The following is a 25,401-nucleotide window of genomic DNA, read 5'->3' on the forward strand; positions in this document are numbered from 1 at the left end:
TCTTACCACCTACAAGCATTCGAAAATTTCGAAGCCTTAGACGCTAAAATATGAGCCACCTTATTCCCTTCCCTCTTAACATCAGTGACACTAAAACTGACAAATTGAATGGCCATAAGCCTACAATCATGCAAAATAGGCTCCAATAGTGCATTACTCATAGTTCCCAAGAAGCATGTAATAACAACCACTGAATTAGATTCAATCACAAGAGATTCAAGCTCAAGCTTCAAAGCCTCACTAATAGCCCATCTAAACGCCAACGCTTCAACTACGAGCGAGCTTCCTCTTCCTTGTAGCAGTTGAGTGGCAGCGTACATAAACTCCTCTTCATAATTTTAAAACTCGGCTCGAACCGGTCGATCCGACCGGTTGAACTGGGACTCGGTCACTTGACCGGTTTGAGCCACACTACAGATCTGTTATGCAGTTGAACCAGTGAGAATCGGTTCGGCTCAGTCAACTCGATGGTTAAACCGGTGACTCGCTCGGCCCGGTCAACCCAACAAATCACAAGTTTTTTTTCCAGCAACCATTTATTTCGGGAAAAAAAAAGTTGAAAACGGTCCACACATGGATTCGAACCTCTTCCCTACATCTTATCCTAAGAAACAAGAAACGCTACCACTAGGCTATGCACGTGCTTTGTTAGGTATTTACGATCTATTAAATATATAACTAAACAAATTAAATAATCAGTACTAACTCAATATCACTATAAATCAATATTATTTAGGTTTATTAGCACTTTTGATCCCCCCAGGTTTCTAAAATGTGCAAACGAGGTCCCTCAACTATAAAAATAGCATTTCGCTACCTCCACGTTAGTCTTCGTCAACACTTTTGGTCCCCCACCAAATTTCCGTCCAAAAACTGACGTTTTTGGCTGATGTGGTGTTTTTTTAATTGAGGTGGCATGACATTAGGAGAGAGAAGACCTAATAAGACTCACCCATGTGAGCTGCACATGATTCCTCTTCTTCACCACTACCTATTACCCAGTAACATCATCTTCTCCAACCCAACTTAAACAAATCAAACCCAAAAAACTTATGATCTTCATCATCTTAACCCCCAGAAAATAAGGATTTTTTTTTTCAGATTGTGGAAATAAAGCACAAATTATATATATCCAAAATAAGCACATGGAACAGAAAAAGATAATTCATAAGGTGTGTATAGAGAAGCTTGATTCCATGGAACGAATTATATACTGTATTGTCACTAATTTAGAGACTTGATTCCATGAATCATTAACAGGGAAAAAAAAAGACATTACAACGTAATAAACGCATGGAACACTCAATCCTTTATACAAATCCCCTTCTCAAGAATTTCCACTACTTTCGATTCTTCTCTCTGAACTAATACTCCTTTGAACCCTTGCTCTTCACCAACCCCTAAGTCACCACCGATCCAGAAACCACCACCATCTTAAACCCTCACCTCACCTGAAATCACCACCAGAGCCTGTTAGATTTATTTATGATTAACTCTCTCTTTTGTTATGTGGATTAACATTATCAATTAATTAAGATATATTTTGTTTGGTCATTAATATCAATTATGTGAATTATTAATTTAATTCACTTACATGTATTATGATGTATGGTAGATTAGGCTTTTGTTATTAACTGTCCTATGATGAGTTAAGTCAGTTAACTTTGCCTAATGAGGGGACTCTGGTCTCAACTGGTAATATATAAACTGCTGCCCCATTAGACAGTTTATCCAAAGAACGTATTACCAGGTGCAGAGAGCAGTTTCACCCCTCTGGTTCTTTCCGCTTCATTCTCTAGTAGACTCGTAGATTCTTCAATCATTTCAGGTGCACAATTCCTTTTACATTATTGAATCACAACATGCTATAATTTGTATCTATGTCCCCCACCAAATTAATAAACCACCACCATCTTAAACCCTCACCTCACCTGAAATCACCACCAGAGCCACCATTCACTAACCCTTCCTCTCAAATGAAACATAACCAAACCCTAATCACGACCGCAGGCTCTATCCTTTCCTTACCCAGATTCAAAAAATCGAGAGAGAGAGAGAGAGAGAGAGAGAAAGAGAGAGAGTAGCAATTCAGAAACAGAGAGGGAAGCAACGATTCAGAAATAGAGAGAGGGGTTTATGGGTCCATTCGCACCTCCAATGCGTCCCAAATCTCCATCTCAACAACAGCCAAACCCTCCCCTCACATTATCTCTTTCTCTTGATGGGAGGTTGGGGTTAAGGTTTTGATAGGGTTGGGATTGTTGAAGAAATGGAGAAGATGATGCTGTAATTTGAGAGAGAGAACGATGAAGATGAGAAGAGAAGATGAAGAAGAAGATGTTTTTGTTTTTTAAAATTAATTTTAACAATTTAAATTTTATTAAGATTCCACGTCAGCCAAAAACGTTAGTTTTTGGACGTAAATTTGGTGGGAGACCAAAAGTGTTGACGGAGACTAACGTGGAGGTAGCGAAATGCTATTTTTATAGTTGAGGGACCCCATTTGCACATTTTAGAAATCTAGGGGACCAAAAGTGCTAATAAACCTATTATTTATTAGATAAAATAACCAAACCCACAATCCCATGATAATAGTTTTTTGTGCCATTTATTTTAATATATATTCTATTTGACAATTATTTAAAATAAGTTATTTGTGTATTTTTTTTTATTAAAGCGTAAGACCTATGTTTTTTTATAATATTTTATTGTAGTAAAACATTTCTTATGGTTGTTTAATTAGGTTTTGTGTGATGGTAATGATTTTAATTATAGGGTATGGACTCATTAATTAGTGTTAGTTAGTATTATTAATTTTTCAAAATACACCGAGTTAAACAATCAAACTAGTGACCCACTGGTCCGATCAGTGACTCATTGACTCAGTACCTCGATCGAGTTGATGACCGTGCCAGATTTTAAAACACTAATGATCTCTAATTTAAATGACAAATAATTGGCTCAGTTATCACTTTGAAAAATTGTACTTTTAATTTTATTTTAAGTGGTTTTTTTAAAAACTAGAAATTCATTTATATTTGCCTACGAATATGATGAGTGTTTTTACTATTTGGACACAAAAATATTCAAATACAAATTAGAAGTATTTTTAACTATTTAAAAGTTTTAAGAAAGTGTTTTATTCTGTACTATCTCATTAAACCATTTTTCATGAAACTAAAATGTCACATTCTAAAGGCTTAATCCTCATATTAGTCCATGTCTTTGTGTCGCCGTCTGAACCAGGTCTCTGACCGAAAAAATTTGTGGATTAAATCCCTCTCTTTTAAAAACGTATGGAGCAAGTTCTCGCCGGAGCTCCGAACTCCGGTGAGTGATGAAATGACATGGTGACTGTGTAAATGAAGCCTATGTGGAATTAAAAAAAATAAAAAAATAAAAACACAACATCATAAATTTTAATTTAATTAACAATTATAATCCTAAATCAATCAACAAAATCAATTCTCCCAAATCATCTTCATCTTCATAGAAATCATCTTCATCTTCATCTTCACCATGTCCTTCATCTTAATCTCATCACCATCTCCAAATAATTAAATTTCCCAAACCCAAAACAAACCTAGAATCAACAACAACAATCCAAAAAATCAATCTTTCATCTTCACCTTCAACAAACCCAGCCACTATGAACCTCCACCACATCCAAAGCCAACCACTGAAGCCGTAGAAGCTTGTGATGGACCCCAGCCACCATGAACCTCCTTCATCAAGCTTGCTGACGAGGAGCAGCAGCAACAGAAGCCGCAACGGCTTGTGATGGACCCAGGTCGATCCCTCCGTTCGCATGCCTTTCGATGTTCCTTCAACACCAAAAATCCAAATCACAAAAATGAGCACAATTCAACCACACAAATGCAAACAAACACACACACTGCCAGATGATCAATCTCGAATGCCAAATCAAAACCCAAAACTACAAGTTGTCTTCATCCATAAATGAAAAGGAAAACCTAAGAATTGTGCCACAACCACAAATTGATCAAGAAATCTGCAGAGAGAAGAAGGGAAGTGTGATGGTACCTGAAGGCGAAGGGAAGAGAAACGAGAGACGACGCTTTTCTGAGTGCTTCGATCTGCCTCCATAAAACCAAACCCATAAGTTACCTCCGCCGCTCCTTGCCCAGATCTGACGATTCACCACCACCGCAGAGTCGCCAACCAACACCACTCGCCATTTCCTTTCACTTTTTCCTTTTTTCTCTCACAGACAATCAGTTGCGGTTGGTTGCAAGTTTTGAGGGGTAGAAGGTGGGGGTTTCAGGTGGTGGTGGTGTCGTTTTCATGGGTCTTTGATGATGTTGATGGTGAAGAAGAAGATTAAGAAGATGAAGGAGGAGGAGATGAATTTGGGGGTTCTGGATGAATTAGGAAATTAGTTTTTTTTTTTTTCGAGAAGATGAAGGAGGTGATGAATTTCTGGGATATTATGAGTTTTTTTGGGAAATGAATTGCTTAATTTTGGGTTTTTTAATTAATTCGGGATTAGATTTTTTTAATTAATTTTGGGTTTTTAAATTAATTTATTTTCCTTATGGGTAAATTTTTTTTTAATTCCACGTCAGCTTCATTAACACAGTCATCATGCCATTTCATCACTCGCCTCCATACATTTTTAAAAGAGAGAGATTTAATCCACAATTTTTTTCGGTCAGGGACCTGATACAGACAGCGACACAAAGACAGGGACTAATATGAGGATTAAGCCCATTCTAAAAGTCTTATATCATATTATATTTCATCTTAAAAACATGATAAAAATAGAACGTAACCTTATGGCTTGCTATTTTCTCTTTTTATTTTTCAACTAGTACTTTTTACCCGTGCGATGCACGGGGATATTCATTTTTAAAGTTTTTTGTTAAATATGTTTTAATGTTGCAGGTAGAGCTCTCATCAACATTAATTGGAATACAAAACCTAGAGTGTGCTGTCCGACCGCCCGGAATGAGCAAAGCTGCAATTCCACTTGATGCAACCGCTAAAGCAATCTCTCCTTTGGATCTTATAGTTGTTGATAATGCTCTCCAAATGTAAGTTTTCCCGGTCCCTCCATAACCATTGAGGAAAAACAAACCCCTTTGTCATGAGTAACTGTATCCATGATTGTTTGATAGACTTTTTTTTTGTTTTGACGTCATGTTAGACAAAAGATTTGCATGCTCTATGGTTAAAGCTTGTCTATCATAACACAATTCATCCATAATAGGTCTATTTTGAGTAGCTGATATAGTAAATCTATCAATTTGAGGCATTTGTGGGAAGTCTGCTAATGACCTGTTGTTGCTTTGCAGTAAAGTGTCTATTTCGGCAAGAGCTAAATTTTTTATTTGCTCCACAAAACTTCCAACAGCTTGGCTTTTTGAAAGTGTCAACACACATGAAGGATTCTTATTTTTAAACCAAAACACAACAGCAAAACCACTTGGATTTTTGTAGATCATCGGCATTGCTGGTTGTTTAGGCAAATGGAATATTTCACTCATAATATCAACATTCTCTTGTTTCACATTCACAGGCCAACCATGATATGTCACCTCAGCAAATGTTGCATCCAAAATTGAAAAGTGAAAGTTATAGTTGTTCACATGTTTCAAGAGGAACCAGCAATTACCTGTAAAATTGTAGAATTGCCGAAGTTCACACCATCCAAGAATTAGGTAAGCCTTGTTGTCTACCACAGTAAAGCCCACATCTTTGGTCACATCCAATGGGTCAGTAAGGAGAAACTCTCCATCATCTGGGAGTTGTAAGTATTGCACCACATGTTCATCAATCTTACCATAGTTCTGCGTCAAGTATATAAGAGCCAAAATGAAAACATATAAGAGAGAGTAAAATAATAGAGAAACAAAATTGATGATTACCCATGATTCAGTGTGCAGAATCGCAAATGCAAAGGGAGGGACAAAGTGAGACATGAGAGAATATGAACCTATAGAGTTAGACATGACAAAATATTAGCTCTTGCTCTGATGTTTATGCACATACTATTGTATCTATATATAGAGCTCAAGAGTGTGGATTTTAACTTTAAAGAAAGGAACCAAAAGGCAAGTATAAATTAAATTTTAAATAGACTAATAAATACAAATTTATCATATAATGTATTGGAATTTTTTGTCAATATATTTTGCATAGGTAGTTGGATCATTCTTATTTTCTTTGTAGTTTTTCCTTAGCTGTGTAGTGGGTGGTTAATTGACATCAATTTCATTTTTAATAGGCTTAATGGTGTTTAATATTCAATTGCAACCTTTACTAAAATTCCCTTGGGATTCCATCACTTTGTAACTCTCCCAACAATATTTCTTTAAAAAATTAATTTAGTAATTTATGCACCTTTAAATATCTAACTTCTCTATGTTCTAATTTAATGAAATCATTGGGATTCCATGATCTATTGTCTTGTATATCTTCTCATCCTACATAAGTTCCTCACATTTATAACACCAAGGTTACTTTTCCGTTGGCTCTTAATCATCCGACATTAAGTCCCATGTAGCATTGCAGGTCTTATAACTAAGCAGTGAAATTTTCCTTTCAGTCCGAGATAATATTTTATCACATATCACACATGAAGCATTCCTTCATTTCAACCACCCTGCTTGAATCTTATGATACACTCAAGGTTTACATTGAGACATGTGGTAATTCATGCTCTCCAAGTTTCACCTCTATTTAAATTAGTTATGTCTTATGCGAGCATCTATAAATGCAGAAGGCTATTTATAAGTTGCAAGTTAGGAGATGCCAAGAAAGCATTAAGAAAAAAATGATAGATTTAGTAGACACTGTTGGCAAATGAGTGCCTTATGCAATCACTATTCCGCAAAGAAACTCCAGGATATGTGATGATTATATAAGAAAAAAAAAAGATATCTATTGAAGCACTAAGAGAACAAAAATAGGTAATTAGGAACAAATAATTAAATAATGATAGGTATTACATATATGTAAGAGAAAACAAATTATTACATATAAAATAAGCCCTAATAAAAAATAGTATGCCATAATGTAACATATGGCATTCACCAATGTCAAACCATCTCTATAGCATAACATGTGGCCATGAAACTTGATAGATGAAACGTATTCATATCATAAACATGGATCACTTTTTTATGATAAATAAACATGGATCACTTTAAAATTAATGCTAGCTTGATTTCACATTCTCCTGTCACAAAGAGGACTGTTTGAGACCCTTCATCATCTCAGCTTGTAATTTGAAGCTGAGAAATTTGGCAAGAATAGGACTGTGGCAGGAAGATGAAGATGAGCTTGAGGATGGAGCTTCACTAAACACATGCAAACATTCTCTAGGCTCTTGACTTGGTACTGTATTTGATGTTCCCATGAGTGAGCTTCATGATCCTCTTGTGTGTGCTCCACCATTGACTTCTTCTTGGCACAACCTGCACTTTGCTTCTTCTTGATAACATATTGAATTCATTTGGTTCTCAGTGCTTTGGAGGCCACTAAGCGTGAAGGCAATGAACACAAAAGCATGAGTTTGTTTCTTGGATCTTTTTCAGCAAGCCAACAAATAAATAGGGAGTGAGTAACCGGATAGACAAAAGAATCTCGAAAGAGTCATGAAAAGAAAATTTTCAAAAACTATATACTCATTGGCATGCATTGCAATTGTTACATCAGAATTTGAAACCATCAAAATAATATAAATTTGAAAATAGACTCAGTCAAACAATTTAACCGGTAGAATCCTACCACCCTTTTCTCTTATCCAGTTTCCTCTTTTAAGCGATTTGATATTTTAGAGGCCAAGTCTTATGTAAAGTCAAGTGCTATTCAATGTCTAAAACTATCCATTCAAAGCTTCCTAATCTATTACTCAAGGGCAAATGCACACAAATATCAAGAAACAACTAATAAAAGCAGAACAGACCTCAGGTTATGCTCATTGAAACAAAAATACATGAAACTACTTTTTTATAGAGACACCCAACAAATTATGTGTGAAAGCCAATACACACGTGCACAAAATCATGTAGTAAAGATAGAAATTGCAAGAAAGAGAAAATCGCAAGCAATAAAAATGAGGAAACAAAATAAGCACCTACAATTCTTTTAATTTGCCAAGTAGAAAGGGGATTCAGATTAGTTCAAAGATAGAAAAAAGTATTTTCATGAGAGAGATACTCAAGTCAAAAGGTTTCAAATGAAGGCTCTGTAGAAGGAGATAAATTAGAGAAAGAAGAGAAGTACCTTCAATCATTTTCCTCTAGTGCAGATAAAGTTATGCTCATTGAAACTATAGTACTACCTACTACCTAGTCAATAAAAAAACCATGTGAAGGAATAAGGGTCCCTCATATACCAAACAGCCCCTTAAGAAAATCATCAAACTCCAATAAGAGCCCCTCAAATTGGGAGAACAAAGCATGTTTGGGCCTCTCAACTTCTAACAAACTATTAGATTAAAAGATAAACACACCAAGATAGGGTAGATACACTAATCCAGAAAGGGGCATAGAATTAGGAAGTATATTACTGACATGATTTTAAGTTGCAGATGTAATTTTGCAGTAGAGATATTTGAATGTACAACATAGATCTCAAAGGAACCCCGTGGTCATCTCATAATATGTGAAGTACAGAAATAGTGCTTTTCAATTGAAAGATTTCACACCAAAATCCTGATACTCATTATCCCCCAAAAATAACATCTCAAGTTCTACAACAGACAAAAGGCCACATCCGTTCACAGCTCTTAAATCCTGAAAATAGCAACAATTTCCCCATTTGATGAATTATATGTCAAACCTTCTCATTGCCATCTTGGTGAAACTCATCTTAGAGAGTCACAATACTGAGGGAATTCACACTCGCATAAACCTACCCTGACCTGGTACACAGAGAAAGTTATTTCAACATGAGAAATGTTACACAGCAACGAAAATTCTTGGAACAAACAATTCTTTATTAATTATTATAAGTGATCTTTCTCTAAATTAAGAATATTTCCTTAGATATATAGTCTTCAAAAATAGCCTTGTAACATAAATATTTCTTATATCAAATCAGGACCATAGGAGATAGCGAAATAAAACCCAGTTATATCCTACATCATGATAGGACTTGGAAGGTAAATTGAATTTCAATGATAATACCCCCAATTGATATTTGATCAAAGCCTGAGATTGTTGCAAAATGCAGCTGAGTAGCACTCAATGCTTATCCCCACTCCCCAACCAAAAACAGTGCTTCGACATCCGATTTTATCAGTAGCACTCAATGCCAATTTTAAGCAGATACTTTGAATCACCACTTCAACTCCATGTCAGCCAAATGCGCTTGTATTCTTCTTCTAGACCTCCTAGTAGACTACGAACCTTCCATAAACCAAAAGGCAGAAAAATCAGCAAAAGAAATTAAAAAATCCAAACTCACAAAACCTAACATGATTAAAATCAATCTGAACCCCCTTTCGTTCAAATTAAACTGGGTCGAACAGATTTTCATAGTCTAGAGGGGTAGCTGACAGATTCAGAACAGAGAAAAAAAAAACAAACAAAGAATCTGAGGAGATAAATTCGAGAAAAACCCTTACCACAGATTAGTGAAGCCGCAAATCTGCCAAGAAGAAAATAATGTTAAGCCGCAAAGGGCTGCGATTTAATATCTGTTGTGCAAATCTCGCAGTCGATTCCTCAGTTCCTAATGGACGGGACAGATTCCTCAGTTCGCCATCCACCTATCTCCCCTACCTCGCACGCCGCCGGAGCCCTCAGGGTCTCCACCTCGTCGCCGATGTCGATGCCGCTGCGGAAAAAAACGACAGCCACAACTTTGGGGGTTTAGGAGAGGGCCTTGCGATGTAACGGGGAGAGGAATCCCTGGCCTCAACATCGCAAACAAAGAAACAGAAGAGGGAGGGGATTTGGGTTTAACACCCCGCCTATGAGGCTTCTCACCCCACTTTTTTATTATTGAAAGCGGGATTTAAATTTCCGTTTTTTAATACAAATAAAACGGAACTTAAAAAACCGTTTTGTATTTTAGCACATGTGGCACATTTTCAACTATTTATTGTATACTAAAAAAAACGGAATATTAAATTCCGTTTTAAAAATGGAAATTTAAATCCCGATTTCAATAAAAGTGGGGTGAGAAGCCTCATGGGTGGGGTGTTAAACCCAAATCCCAAGAGGGAGGGAGGCAAAGAGAGTGAAGATGGAACGGAAGACATGAAAGGAGAACGTGCACGCGATTAAAAGCACCAGAAGAATGAAAACAGATGAAAAAGGAGAAACCAAACCATCAGTGAAATAAAGAAGGAGATTGCCGGAGGATTTGGATGGCTAAGATTTGATCCATAAATAATAACTTATTGTAAATTGATGGCTGAGATTTAATCTAACTGAAATAAAAGGGACTTTTACCAAAATATCCATGGTCAAGCTTCATTGTCTTTAAAATTATTTGTTGATTGACAAATTTACCCTAAGGCTCCTAAAACTCTCCCTTTATAGAATTTATAGATAGATAGATAGATTTGTCTACCAAACACTACTTAAAATCTAGTTTGAACTATTTGAGGACACCTTAGGAATTGACCAAAAAAAAAAAAAGGACACCTTAGGATGTGGATCTATACCTTACAAATCATTGGTTGCTTTCTCATCCAAGAAACCAAAACATAGATAAGGTGATAAGGCCACATGGCAGAAACTCAATACCTCATCCTCGTTAACTCCCACTTTCTTTCTCCTTCTCTCAATTCCTTCACCCATCGATCACCATGGCCTCCCCAACACTCATAACTCCAACCTCCACACCAAAATCACTACCACCCATCAAACCCAGACCCACCACCGCCATTGCCGCCACTCTGTCACCAACCACCACCACCACCGCGAACCCCCGCCGCCGTGAGTTCCTCTCCATCACGGCCTCAGTTCTCTCCGGCACATGGCTGTGTCACGTGACCCCTGCACTGGCTGCCGAGGACGAAGAGTACGTGAGAGAAACAGAAGAAGTGATCAACAAGGTGAGAACCACCATCACAATGGACAAGAACGACCCCAACGTTGCTGATGCGGTTGCTGACTTGAGAGACTCGTCGAACTCGTGGGTGGCTAAGTACAGAAAGGAGAAAGCGCTTCTTGCAAGGGTTTCCTTCAGGGACGTGTACTCTGCTCTCAATGCGGTTTCAGGGCACTACATCAGTTTTGGACCAACCGCTCCGATTCCGGCGAAGCGAAGGGCGAGGATTTTGGAGGAGGTGGAGGTTGCTGAGAAGGCACTTCTAAGGGGAAGATGAACGGAAAACACTTTCAGCTGCTGCTGGATTTGAGAGGAAAGAAAATTTCTTATTTTCACATTCCTCTGTTTTCCTCTGTAGATTCGTTTCTTCTTCTCTGTTCTTGCTGAGTGCTTGGTTTTTGTATTATTATTGTATGATAACTCAAACTGAAATTACAGTAAGAGGCTCACATTCTCTGTTAATTCAGAAGAGAAGATTATGTATGCAGGCATAGAATCTAAGTAAAATTATGAAATATCTCTTTGAATTAACTTATTATGGGGTTCACAATGTCGGTTTCTTTTCAACAGTTTTCTTATTATTATAGTATAATTTGTGCATTTTTCCTCAATTGTAATTTAGAGCATGCTTAGATGATAATTGTAAACCATGGTTTGATATAATGTAATTTGAGAGTTGAAGTGATTTTGGAGGAATATTATGTTGAACAAAAGTCAGTTCACATTAGAATTTGGGATATCTTAACAGGCACTTGAAAGTGTAAGACAATGTTTAGAGGCTTGGTGACTATTCCTAACTTGCTATGGATGTTAAGCATAGCATGTATTGGTGTCACTTAAAAAGTAGTGATGCTAGGCTTAGTGACTATTGCTAACATGTATGGCTTGGTAACTACTGCTAACTTGCTATGGATGCTATTGCTAAAAAGTAGTTTCAGTCCAGAACAAAAAATAATGATAAAGTTTGTCCTTTCTTTCCATGTGAAGATTTAGTTAATGACGAATTTCCCCCTCCCCAACAACAAGAAAAGCTTAAGTAAGCATCATCCAACAACCAGAATACTACTCCAGGTTTTGTTAATTCTTAGATTGGCATCAGGTTTTGTTCATATATATGGTTCAATTGGGGCTTGTTGAAATTCTTGCATCAAGAACAATACAACATCTACATGCAGGTTAAAGAGGAGTATCCAAATGGGTTTGGATTTAGCGGTGCATTGCAGTCACAAATGCAAACCACATGATTAGTTAGTGTTTGAATTTTCGTTGAACTCAACGTAGATCCACGCTGAAGCTAACACGTCAAAATCATGCTTTCCGATCTACCTTAAACTTAACGAAGCAATTTTTACCTTCTTTGATAGTGCGTTGAGACACGCGAAACCATGTTGGCCTTAACTTCAACGCTAAGAGCATCTCCAATGGAGTCCTTAATTTAGGGTCTTAAATTAAGATCCAGATCTTATTAGATCCCACCATTGGAGCTATTCTACATGGCATGAGATCTTAGCAAAAGCTAAGATCCGTGCCTTAGCTCAGGTACTCTCAAATCCGGGATCTTAAATAAAATAATATTTTTTTCTCTCTCCTTTCAATACCAGAACCAAAGTTAAAAATAATGAGAGAAATAAATAATATAAATATATTGGGTACCGTGGGTCTAGTCAAAAATAAAATAAGATCTCAACCACTAGAGTGAAATGTACATTGGGACCTTATGAGTGTCTTAAATCTTATGTGGCAGTCTGGGCCCACAAAAAATGAGTTAAGTCTCAAAATAAGATCTCACCATTGGAGATGCTCTAAACCAGACATGCACTTAGACGACATCTATCATATTTTTAGTGTTTATACCCTATTTACAGTGATTAAATATGAATTATCTGATGACTTATATTCAATGTAACCTCATTACTGCATCCAAGTTCCAATCCTCGAACTCTTATTGAAAGCTAGTTGTAGCCATTCCTTAGAACACAAGCTTCACCTAGCATACAACTTCAAGTAAATAGGGGGAAGAAATTAATGCTTTAATACATGGCCCTTTTATTCTAGGATATTAAAATATACATTGGAGAGGAAAAATCATCGAGACCCTAATGGACAAGGGTGAGAGTAAAGGTGTTCGCGGATTGGATTGGTTCGATTTTATGATTTGGTCATCCAATTTTATATGAGTAATGTTTAAAAAGTACAACACTTCATTTTCTTATTCAATGACTGAAATTCATGAGGCCCTCACTAGGTTGTAATGGACCTATATTTTAAGTAAATTTCACATTATTTTCAATTAATCAATGAGAAAATGTTGAATTGAAAAAAGAGCGGTTAATTGTTGCTAGCATTGTTTTAGTTTGGACTTGGCCCATAATTTAATATATATTGAAAAATAAAAGTCAGGTAGTGAAGTTACTTTAGTTACTTATACGGCTAAACAAACCAGCCCACACTTGCGCCTGTAATCACGGTTACAATGTTTTCGTGGATCATTAGAGAATGAGCCCATTAACATACCAGTGATAATTTTCCATGCACTTATCAACAAACAAAAACTTTATTTATTCATGAACTCCAATCCTTCAAGTAAACTTTGACCAAAGAAAAAAATCCTTCAAGTAAAATACATTTTTTTCCAAAAAAAAACCCGACATAACACTACTTACTTCAAGTTTTGGGTTCAAATCACTCTTCATATGTTGATGGTTTGAATCCCCATGAAATCATTAAAATATCAGCTGGTAGACAACCACACATGACGCTTCTATTTAGGAGTGAGTCTCTGCTGATCTTCCCAGCATGTCATTAATGTCTTATCCAGTAGTTTGGAAGTGTTTACTCACATTATACCATTTTTGATATAAAAAAATTCTTTATAAAGTTAATTTTCTTTCCAACTTTTTTTTGAAACTTATTTTTTTTTCCAACTTATTTCAAAGAAAAGCATCTTACTTGACTTTAAATTTTAAAATACATGGACCATAAGATGACTCCTTTTCTGACTGTTCAATTGATTTGAGGCTGCGTATTATCATTAACTAAGATTAATTAAAGTCATGCTATCAAATTACCGCCGGAAAACATGGTCAAGAAGGACCAAGTCACCAAACTCTTCACAGAGATATTCATATTATGAGTTTCTTTCTCAACCTTTTCTGGCTTAATCCAATTCCTGAGTTACTATGTTTTGACCCGCTGATTCCAACACCACGGGCAGGTTGAAATTCATCAAGATAACTATTGGAATCATGGCCTCGTCAGCAACTTCAATTTATAAATGTCTATGATCGATCTTTCAATTTGCACTTTGCAGATATAAAACGTGATAAAGGAAAACAACACAACTAACCATTGAACATCTCTTTAATATATGGGCCAAACATGGATAAATCATTTATAAATGTGCCATTAATTTATTTGTCACCCATACCGTTTAATGGACCAACGTTATTAAACACTTCCATTGTTCAAGAAACTTGGCTGGACAAGGGCAAACCTAGTCTAAAAGATATACTAAAGCTTGTTTCAAAAGTTGAAAACAATGAATTTCCCGAATTTTGAACTACTTGGTCATACAAACTTAGACTTCATATCAAAACTAACCATAAAAAAATGATTAAGTCGTTGAGTGAAGGCAAGCATGAATGTTTTAAAATAATTTGTAACATAATTCACACTCCACATTAGACAGGATTAACTAGTGAAAGAATAATTCAAAGCATATATATGGTTATAATAATGTTAACAATCGGTAGAAGTTAGGGGAAGGTGGGCTAAGAGACACGTTTATGATAATAATACTAAGTAATTAGCCCCTCATATAAACAAATTACCTAACACGTATCTAAAGTAGATCTAACCAAAAGTGAAAGCTTGACCAAATTAACGGGACTGCCGGCCCATTAAAATTCTACCATCTCCAATCAAGGCCTAAATTCCTTATTTTCTATGGTACTATGACCCATTCTCCCTTGATTGCGTCCATTTTCAAATGCTTGGTCCCAAATCGTGGTTCCATAGTTTGTAGGAATATCAGACTACAGGTTTTGCATGAATTAAATTCTGAGCCTTTACCTATTAATCAAATGTTTTTGAACCTTTAGATTAAAATACTAAGTAGTTATCCCCTCAAAAAAAAAAAATAGTTATACCAACTAGTGCTTGCGTCACGTGATATGAATACCTTTTTTTCATTGAACACAAGTCTCGAGTTCAAGTTTTATTTACGAAAACAAAAACTCTATTGAACTCCATCAAAACGTAAATATTTCCAACTCGAATAAAATTGTGACATGGTCCCATACAAAGACCAAGTTGTATGCAACCCAGGTGAAAGACATACTTCTATAAAACACACTTCATCTACTTCAAAAACTTGATATCTTTAGAGCTTGTGGTCTTACAAGTAATTCGAAGCATATGAGACCGGGTTATCTGTTTGCAGTTCGAGACCAATAGTAGTTTCTGTTGAAGAAACTGACATTGTGGGCGAGATGGATGACCAACCGATTTTTTCTACTTGGATATTTACCGATAGGGGTCGGATGGACTAGGCTAGACTAGTTTTTATAGGACTATCGCGCAAGGAAGATATCCCCATAAAAAAGAGACAGTAGATATAGCCTTGTTTGATGGCTATTTTATATATAAAACAATTCTCAGCTTTTGAAAATAGAAAATAAAATAAACTCGTTTGAGATAAATAATTTTAGAAAATTGTTCATAAAAGTAATTTTTATTTTTCGATTTTGAAAATTGAAATGTCAAAGTTTTTTTTTATATTTAATTTTTAAGCTATATATGCTTTTTAGCTTTGAAAAACATGTTCTAAATTCAGGAAACTAAGAAGGAAATCAAACAAACTCTATTCTTATGAGAATTAATTAGATAATTGTTTACTTGCTTAAACCATTTGCCATTTTATGACATTTATGCTTTGTTCAAAAAAAGTAAAAACTAGCTTGAGAGAAATCTTACTCTTATGAAAATGTAGACCTGTTACCCCCTACGTAGTAGTTTTAGGACGCCAAGCATGTTAAAGCAGTAATCTAATGTGGCTATATATTCAGTTGAAACACAAGACTTGTGCATATATATCATATATGATCAGTCCCACAGAGAAAAGGAAGGAGTTTGGCCTACAGAGCAATTGCAGATAAACTTCACATCACATTCTTAAAAAGTGGGATTATTGTGTCGATTATCCGCTTTTCCAACCGCTGCTTGTTTGCCACATCGGCTTAATTTACACATATAATATTGACATCTAACTATATATTTGCTAATCTAACATAAGCAATTATCTCGATGGTGTATGTCATTTCTCCCCACTGATATATTGGTAGTTGGTACACAACTTTTGGTGTCTTGGCGAATTTTAAATTCTGATAACCAGATAATATGTCATATGATTATGGGTAGTGCTGGCATTATCAAGAAGTGCTGGCATTATTAAGCCTTGTTTCATTAATAGATTCCATTTCCATGCAACACCATAAATGGGTGCTTGCTCATCCATTTCTTCACTATTCATCATTGGCCATCTCCAACAGTCTATACCCAATGAAGGGGTTTACACTAAAAACCAATCATTTCATTTAAAAACTTTGGAGCTCTGCCTAATGAGAATGACTTAAGCTTTTGTCAAACTGTTTTTATACTATCAGTAATAGTCGAGAAGTTACACATTAATTAGAGATATAATCATTTTCTCATGGCCAAATAAAATGGTACGTAGATCAAAGTCACTTAAGAAATGATGGATTAGCTATAAAAAAAGAAAGAAAAAAGAAACACCAATTTTAATTAGAAGAAGCTTGTCTAATTTTCATAATTTAATTAGCTTTTTTTCATTCCCAGATCCAATCATTTCCGGACAAAAATAAATTGAGCAGTAAGTCTAGCAAAATAATTTATGGATGCATGCATATACATCCAATCCATCCATAATGAAATTCACTTATATCCATCCACATAGAAAAAGTAATATAAATGGATGGATTATTGGATTTCCACAACCCATCCATTTTAAATTAAAATCCACTGGATTTGTATATTCAAATTTTACAAATTGTGATGGATCAACTTAAAATCTCAGTGGATCACAAAAATGGATTAAATGGTCTGTAAATAAAAAATAGATGGATTACTAACCCTAAATTCGACTCTAAACCTAATTTGATCCTAACCCACCTACCCACTTGACTCAGGGTCGACTCGTCTGACGCCGAATTGAACCTTAAATTTGACCCGACTTTGGCTTTAAGTAAGATATAGGGTCTAGGACGACGTCGGGTCAGATTATGGTTTACGTATGTGTTGGGTCGATTTTGGAGTTTAGTTTGGCGGAGGGTCGAGCTTAAGGTTTTGGTCAGCATTAGGTCAGATTTATGGTTAAGCACGATGTCGAGTCAGATTTAGGTCAACATCAAGTTGGATTTAGGGTTTACATCAGTGTCAAGTTAGATTTAGGGTTAAGGTAGGAGTCACATTGGATTTCGGGTTTAGGTCTGTGTCAGGTCGGATTTAGGGTTTAGATTAGCATAGGGCCAAGTTTAGGTCGGCGCTATATGAGAGTTATGGTTTAGGTCGTGTTGGGTCAGATTAGGGTTTAGGTTGGTGTCAGGTCGAATTTAGGGTTCAAGTTAGCGCCAAGTCAGGTCTGATTTAGGGTTGTAGTCTGCTTCGGGTCAGATTTAGGTTTAAGGTCGGCGTCATGTCAGATTTAGGGTATAGATTCGCATTGAGCTAGATCAAATTTATAGTTTAGGTCGAGCGTAATGTTTGACTTAGGGTTTAAGTCAGCATTGTGTCGAGTTTAGAGTTTAGTTAGAGTTGAGTCGCACTGGGCCTGGTTGATGAAAAAGAAAGTGAATGCATCAAAAGTCCTTGCTTCACCATGAAAAACTTCGCGTTGCTAAGAAACAATTTCTTCTTTGTTTATGATAAAAAAAAGTGCTTAAAAAGCTATGTGATATCGACTATTGTAACAAATTCTCCGCCAAAACCGCACATATGAGAGAAAAGGATGAGTCTTATAAAAATTTCTGTGTTTGGATCTTAGTAGGTTTCGTAGCGTGTTTGAAACTATCACGTGTCTTGCAAAGTAACATCTAGCCGAAAGCTACGTATTTTTGCAAAGCTTTTTATAAATTTACGCAATTTTAACTCATCTGAACACGGAAGCAAACATCTCATTTACGCAGAAGGAAAATTTGATTTCATGATCCATTCAATTATTTTTCTTTTCAAAATCATTTCTCTCCTTTCAAAAAATATAATCCTAGTTCTTATTTCAAATCAAATTTCTTTCAACCGTGAAAATTTATCATGTTTCTAAACACACTAGGAATAAAATTTATGGGAGAAGAAGAATAATTATAGAAAGTTTAATCATAAATCTAAACATGTTATAGCTACAAATTAATTTTTGTTTGCAATTTTTTTCTGATATTGTTTCTCTAATTAATCCTCTGAAATAAGATGTCTGAATTCTAGGTCTAAAAGAACTAAAGCAATGCAATATGAGAATGTTTTGCAATTGGGTGTTAGAGAAAGGAACAGATAGTGAAGTGATAAATAAATATGACATGTGTTCTAATATGACAATAAATCCAAGATCATTGAATGCAACAATACACACCCATGTCGATCACAAAGTGAATGTGTTGTGTAATGTAACAGTCTCATCTAAATTGTTTTGTGCCATGCCGTGTTGGTTAATTCAGATATTGAATTGAATGGATTCAGCATTTCGTTTCGTTTGCGTATTTTGACCCTCTCAGAATTCTGGCTTTGCTTGCTTCTGTTTAGAGTGCAACTTTTTCTCCCCTCTATCTATTTTCATATTTCCCTCTAATAACTCTACGTCATGGTTAAGTTTACGCTAATTAGTTTTATTATTATCATAGGTACATCACAAATTAACGGCATTATTAGAGTTAATATTATAAGTATTATTATTACTAGTATCCTTGCACCTACGTTCACGCGGTTTCTCCAACTTTCATGCCTCTACCGCTTTAATTATAGCTACACTTACAAGGAGGTAGAAACAACAATAATAATAATACAACTATACAAGTTAGAAGCAAAATAATATAAGTGGTGGTACTTTTATTTTGCTCTGAACAATTTTTTTATGCTGACCAACAAAATTTTTAATACGCTTGATTTTAGTTGTCAATGGACGAGAGATTTGTTGCATGCTTTTGGACAAAAATTTCGCTCTCAATAATTAATGCTTCCTTTATTGTTAAATTGAAAATATTAACTTCAATTAACATATTATAACTATCATTCAACTAAAACAAAATACATTTTTCAAGTGGTCAGCAAGGTAAGGTAGACCACATAAAAATGAGCGTACAAGTTCGAATTTCAAAAAATACATTTATGAAGAGAGATATGCAACTATTTTTCATACACCCTCCGGTCACATATATAAGTAAAAAAGACATTTTAGGTTCATTTATTTAATTAACGTATCTACTCATTATTAATGGGTAGATACATTCATTAAATGAATGAACCTAAAATGTATTTTTTCTTAAGTTTAATTTTGATGCACCGACGGTCAACCAATCAGATTTTAAGGATGTGTCATGTCAATTAATGAAATTAAATAAAAAGAGAGATTTTCTCACATCCTTAAAATCTGATTGGTTGACGGTGTAAAAAAACTTTACACCGTCGGTGCATCAAACTTTTTCTCTTTTTTTCTTATATATGTGACCGGAAGATGTATAGGTGATGACATCCGACACTTAATTATAACTTATAAGTCTATTGATTTGCAATGCAAGGTTCAACTAAAGCAGTTTCAATAACTTAATTAGGAGTCACAAATATACTTTCATTAAGATAACGGATAAAAAGTGTTACTACATTAAAATCTGCAACTCAGTTGGTTTTAATTACATACACCCTCCGGCCACATATATAAGCAAAAAAGACATTTTAAGTTCATTTATTTAATTAACGTATCTAGTCATTATTAATGGGTAGATACATTCATTAAATTAATGAACTTAAAATGTCTTTTTAGCTTATATATGTGACCAGATGATGTACATTATTAGTAAAAAAAAAAATAGAGAAACCTTAAGCTGGCAGTTTTGAAGAAGTTTTGTTTTTTATTCACTTGTGGAAATTTTTGTGTGGCATATATGTGATTATGTACAAAATCTTGCAAAACAAAGTGTTGTCAATTCTCATACCATTTTCTGTTTTCTTTTTCCACATTACACTTTTCCTTTGTTTTCAGCCAAACTTTTCCCTTTTAAGCCCAAAAACAATTTATTGAAAAAACTACCTTATTTTGATATTTTTATAAAAAAAAAGTTAAAATTCTGCTTTGTTTCTCTAACTATGAGCATTAGCTGTTAAATTTAAATCTATGAACGAAGCCAACAAGGTTCCAAAGATGATAGCTACTGGTTTGTGGTAAAATAAGAAACCTCGTCCAATAATAAAATTATAAAACAAAAATATATAATAAAATAAAGGATTTATTTACTATCATCAAGAAGTCGTTTCTGAAAATTAGTTTTAACGCATTAAAAGTATATTATAAATAATAAATAATAAATGTCAGTTATAAAAATATAGTCCATGAATGAATCAAATTTTAGCATGGTTCACCATAAAATTGATAAAAAGTAGAATTCAATAAAGGTTTAACTCATATACGTGGAGTTATTTAATGTGATCTTAAAATCTCGAGAGAATTTGTTACATAGCCACTGGCTATGAGTGGCTATGAAAATAACATCATGACTACCGACCGTGAGGATACATCTCATATTCGTATCGCATATAAATTAGGTATAAAGTGCTTATAAAAAAAAGGTAAAGTAGTAGTATTTAATAAGCTGAGACTATATATACCAAGAGACAGATGAAGCTCATAATTATTGCTCCTGTGCATCCAATCTAATCCAATCCATAACCTTCATCATTTCTATCTCCTCTGTTTCTCAGTTACAATCACTTCACCAAAATTTGCAGTTTCAGGAAAACAGAGAGTTCTTCTTCTTTAATGCCCTTGGATAATTTTTAGGCATTATCACTTTCTAACCTTGCCCCACTCTCGTTTGGGTTTTTTTGTTCAGTTTCTGTTTCCCTTTCCCGGAAAATTTTGCTTCTTTTCTGTTAATCACCGTCCCCAATTAACGCTTTAACAAAACCATTGAAAAAAAACAGAGTAAGGTTCTTTTTGCTTGTTTTCTCATCCGTGTCCCTTGCCCTTTTCTCGTTTCCTTCAATTCCAATCGTATGAATCTACCTAGCCTTGTTTAGAAGGTTTGATTTAAACTCATGATTGTAGCGTCAGCGTGTGATTGTTTACCTCTGAGGAATGTGTTTCTTAAACATTGAACAAAGCAGGGTTGGCTTGAGTTTTCTTCAAGGCTTGGTTTAGTTTAATAGCGATATATATATAACAAAGAGAAAGAGAGGGGAAAAAAAGAAGAAGGGTAGCATTGTTTTGTATAGGAATCTCTTCTCCATTGTGATTTACAGGCACCAACAACAACAGTGTTGAATTGACAACATTAATGCCGGCGAAGACTGTGAGAGAAAACAGGTAGAGATTGAAGAGAGAGAGAGATAAAGACATTGAGAAACTGCGAGAAATTCGGTGTCCAATCGTCGAAAAATAGAAGTCTTTTTATTGTTGGGATGATTTGCATTTCAATCCTCTTTTGAACACACAAAATTGCAATCCCAACAATATCTCTCTGCCTTCCCCTGTTTTTTCTCTCTCCTCCCCTGTTCTGGGTTTCTCTGTTTCCAGGGTTGGGAGAGAAGCTGAAAAAACCACCCTTCCCTCCCTTTCTCTCTCTAAAACCATGATCTTTAATAAAGGGTCAATGCATTCTAACCTTGATTGCTTTGTTCGCTGCACCACCCCTGTGGTTCAATCCCAGTTTCTTCCCAAGGTGAGTTTTATTTTTTCTCTCTCTCTCTCTCTCTCTCTCTCTCTCTCTCTCTCTTGTTTTCTTTGCCATAATCATAGAACATTTGATCCTAATTTTTGGTGTTTTATGTTGTTGTTTTTTTGTTGCAGTCAGAGATTACAAGCTTGAACCGTTTGTGGCATCCATGGGAGAGAGAAACAGTGGAATATTTCACCTTGGGTGATCTTTGGAATTGCTATGATGAATGGAGTGCTTATGGTGCAGGTGTTCCTATTACCTTGACCACCAGTGGAGAGACTCTTGTGCAGTACTATGTGCCTTATCTCTCTGCAATTCAAATTTTCACTAGCAATAGTTTCAGGTATGAGTATGAGAATGATCAATATCCATCACTGTGATATGGTGGTGGGTGTTGGTTGGATCATTATAGTTTTGTTGACCAAGTTGAGTTCTTATCTTGTTTCACCTCAAAGTTCAGCTTGAAAGCCTTTGCTTTTATTGCTGTCTCCAACATGTCTTGTAACCAGAAAATAAGTTTGAGTTTTTAATGATCTTTGTTGACCAAATGCACCATTTAGTGACTATGTTAATTTCTTATAGTCAAACTTTCACGCGGATAACATGATCATGCTTTTGAATAATTTTACTTGAAGTGAAACTCGTTTACAAATCACGGTGAAACCAAAACTCAATTGGACAGAAGCAGTTTGTCTTAGCTTTGGCTTCTGCCCACCGTGGTTTTGGCTTCATTGCGAGTTAAACATGCACTTTGTTGTGGAGCTTCGTCAACTTCATGACTTTGTAGCTTAATTGAATAGCTCAATTTGAATGAATGTTTCAGGGAAGAAGCTGAGTCAGGTGATTGTGAGACAAGGGATTCCTATAGTGATTCTTACAGCGATGAGAGTGAGTGTGAAAAGTTATGGAGGTGGGATGGAACTTCTTCAGAAGAGGGGGGGTTTGAGCAAGATTGCCTCTGGCATTTCAATGACAGATTGGGTCACCTCTATTGCCAGTACTTTGAAAGATCAAATCCTTATGGAAGAGTTCCTCTAATGGATAAGGTGTGTTAGCTTGTTCTTTTTGGGCCATATCTTACTTCACTTTTTTTTTGTATTGTTAATTACCTTGATTAGAACTTTATAAGTTCATCTATTAGCATATTTGCATCAGCTTCTTTTTTGTCATAATCAATTCTGATCCCAAGAAACTGTTCACGGAAGCTTCTCCTGATAATTAATTTTGACTTTATAATCAATTATATAAGAATGACCAAAGATGCATTGTGTTCTGCTTTTCATGATCTTAATGAGATCAGAACCAACTATAGGCATAAAACTTGGTAAGGTTAAGGTACTTAGAAGCAAGCTATAATCTCCAAAAATCTAGTAATATGATAGGCATCAATCAGTAAAAGATAGATTCCAACTTTTGATTTTTAAATACGAATCTTGATTGTGGGGAGTAGAGAGCATAGACCCATTTTCATCTGAATATGTCCATGCTGCAATTGAAATTATGCATATGCTTTTTTCTTTATTTCTTTTCAATGTAATTGTCATGCTTATGTCTACTGTCTAGCATATGTTCTTCCATGACTTCTTTTTTCTGATACCACTCAAACATAATGTATGTAGTTTTCATAGTGAATGCAACAAAAAGGACTTAAAATTCTTGTAGCATAACTGATAATCTATAAAGATTCCATTGTTGACTTGGTGGGATGGTTTCTCACTTTCAGATTACTGGCTTAGCTCAAAGGTATCCAGGGTTGATGTCATTAAGAAGCGTAGATCTTTCGCCAGCAAGTTGGATGGCAGTCGCTTGGTAATTAATTTTCTGTCTCATCACCTATAGCTACTTATCCAACATGATTTATTCACACCATCCTTACTGAATTAACTTTGCCTAGCTAATGGTTAAATACATTTGGATCGTGCTTTCTAGCACTTAGTATGTTATTTACTGACAAGTAAACGTTTTTCAGGTACCCCATTTATCACATCCCCATGGGAAGAACAATCAAAGATCTTTCTACATGCTTCCTCACCTACCACACACTTTCATCTTCATTTCAAGGTATTTTCTATTCATGCTTTTATTGTTATTTACCAAGGGGTTATGATTATGTACTCTCTGACTTTTATTCAGTGTTTTCAGAACCACATGTATTATGGTATAATGGTTATTTCTGCATGAAATAATAGCCCCAAAAAATATCAAATTTCTTGACCGGTTCAAATTGATTTAACACCGGATTTGGTTGGTTCTATCGGTTTTTGACCTATTTTACTGATTTTTCACAAGTTTTTATTAAGTCCTGTTGTAGGAGAGGACCGAATCGGCCAAAGTTCCGGTTCATGGTTGGACCAATCGAAGCGGTCCGATTTTGACAACATTGCTTTTATCTCTCTCAAAGTTCACTTTGAGATAGCTGGAATTTTGTGAAAAAAAATGAACATGCACTAATTGCATGTGTGGTATAGCTTTTTTTTCTAAAGTCAATTCTGAAACCCTAAAGCTACTTATTTAGATTTTTCCTCTAAATTGAGTCTGGCAGTAAAATCAATTGTAGAGTTATTTTCAAAAACATTTGCTAAATTGTGGGATATTTTTCATGTACTTGTGTAGGCATGGACCTTGATGATGATGTTGAAGGTGGGCAGGAGAAGAAAAAGGAAGGGGAAGGCATCTCCCTGCCAGCATTTGGATTGGCAACATACAAGATGCAAGGGGGAAATTTGTGGGTGGCAGGAAATTATGGTCGGGACCAAGAAAGGCTCTTGTCATTGTTTAGCGTGGCCGACTCATGGTTGAAGCAACTAAGGGTTCAGCATCATGACTTTAATTATTTCATGGGCATTCGGCATGGCTAGCTAGCTAAAATTAAAAGGATCATCCATCATGATATTTTAATCAAAATCCACTACTCTTCAAAGAAATTAGAGCACTTTGCAAAGCATCTATCTTGCTTGGTGGCTGAAAAAAATTAAAAATATCCTCTTTTTCTCGGATGTTTGGTTTGTGGTACTTTCTTGGACCTTTAGTTGTGCCTTTTTTCTATTGAGGGAGTGCGAGGAATGAATGAGGACATGTAGTAGTTGATATTTAGCCCTTGAGAGCATTTGAGGACCATCCTATCTTGAGATTTAAGCATGAGGGTTGACTCTTTTCAACAGCCTATGTATGTTCAAAAGAGGTAAAATTGTATTTGTATGTAGAGAAAGGTAATTAAAGGGTGGAGAGGGGCCAGGGGACAGTGGAGAGAGACTATAGAACTTTGAGCTTTAATTGTGTATCACTTGCCATTAGCCATAATGGTTAATGGATCGAATGAATGATGTGGAAGGAGCTTATTTCCCCCATTTTCTTTGTGTCAATTTCCCTGTTCCCACCGGCTACTTTAAAGAAAGCCTGTGGACATTCAGATAACAAATATCTAACAATATATTCA

At 35.5% G+C, this 25,401-nt stretch overlaps 2 protein-coding genes and 1 long non-coding RNA gene across 5 annotated transcripts; 2 read left to right on the plus strand and 1 right to left on the minus strand.

Moving 5' to 3' along the window:
- Positions 1-6,929: 6,929 nt before the first annotated feature.
- Positions 6,930-10,250, minus strand: LOC130746769 (uncharacterized). Of its 3 annotated transcripts, none has more exons than XR_009022213.1 (4): positions 9,596-10,250; positions 9,156-9,377; positions 8,251-8,890; positions 6,930-7,550 (listed from the first exon to the last, which is right to left on the minus strand). It is a non-coding gene; the product is annotated as an uncharacterized LOC130746769 (long non-coding RNA). The 3 variants fall into 3 exon arrangements; XR_009022212.1 differs by having other exon boundaries at positions 6,930-8,315; positions 8,541-8,890; positions 9,596-10,244; XR_009022211.1 differs by having other exon boundaries at positions 6,930-8,890; positions 9,596-10,235.
- Positions 10,251-10,676: 426 nt separating this feature from the next.
- Positions 10,677-11,581, plus strand: LOC130746770 (photosystem II repair protein PSB27-H1, chloroplastic). The gene has a single exon (XM_057599494.1). The coding sequence runs from the start codon at positions 10,787-10,789 to the stop codon at positions 11,306-11,308; it is 522 nt and encodes a 173-aa protein (XP_057455477.1). The 5' UTR covers positions 10,677-10,786; the 3' UTR covers positions 11,309-11,581.
- Positions 11,582-20,921: 9,340 nt separating this feature from the next.
- Positions 20,922-25,327, plus strand: LOC130746771 (uncharacterized). Its single transcript, XM_057599495.1, has 6 exons — positions 20,922-21,968; positions 22,097-22,308; positions 22,789-23,011; positions 23,689-23,774; positions 23,935-24,026; positions 24,579-25,327. The coding sequence occupies exons 1-6, from the start codon at positions 21,879-21,881 to the stop codon at positions 24,821-24,823; spliced, it is 948 nt and encodes a 315-aa protein (XP_057455478.1). The 5' UTR covers positions 20,922-21,878; the 3' UTR covers positions 24,824-25,327.
- Positions 25,328-25,401: the final 74 nt, after the last annotated feature.

This window comes from Lotus japonicus, chromosome 3 (assembly GCF_012489685.1).
Source record: "Lotus japonicus ecotype B-129 chromosome 3, LjGifu_v1.2".
Lineage (NCBI taxonomy): Eukaryota > Viridiplantae > Streptophyta > Magnoliopsida > Fabales > Fabaceae > Lotus > Lotus japonicus.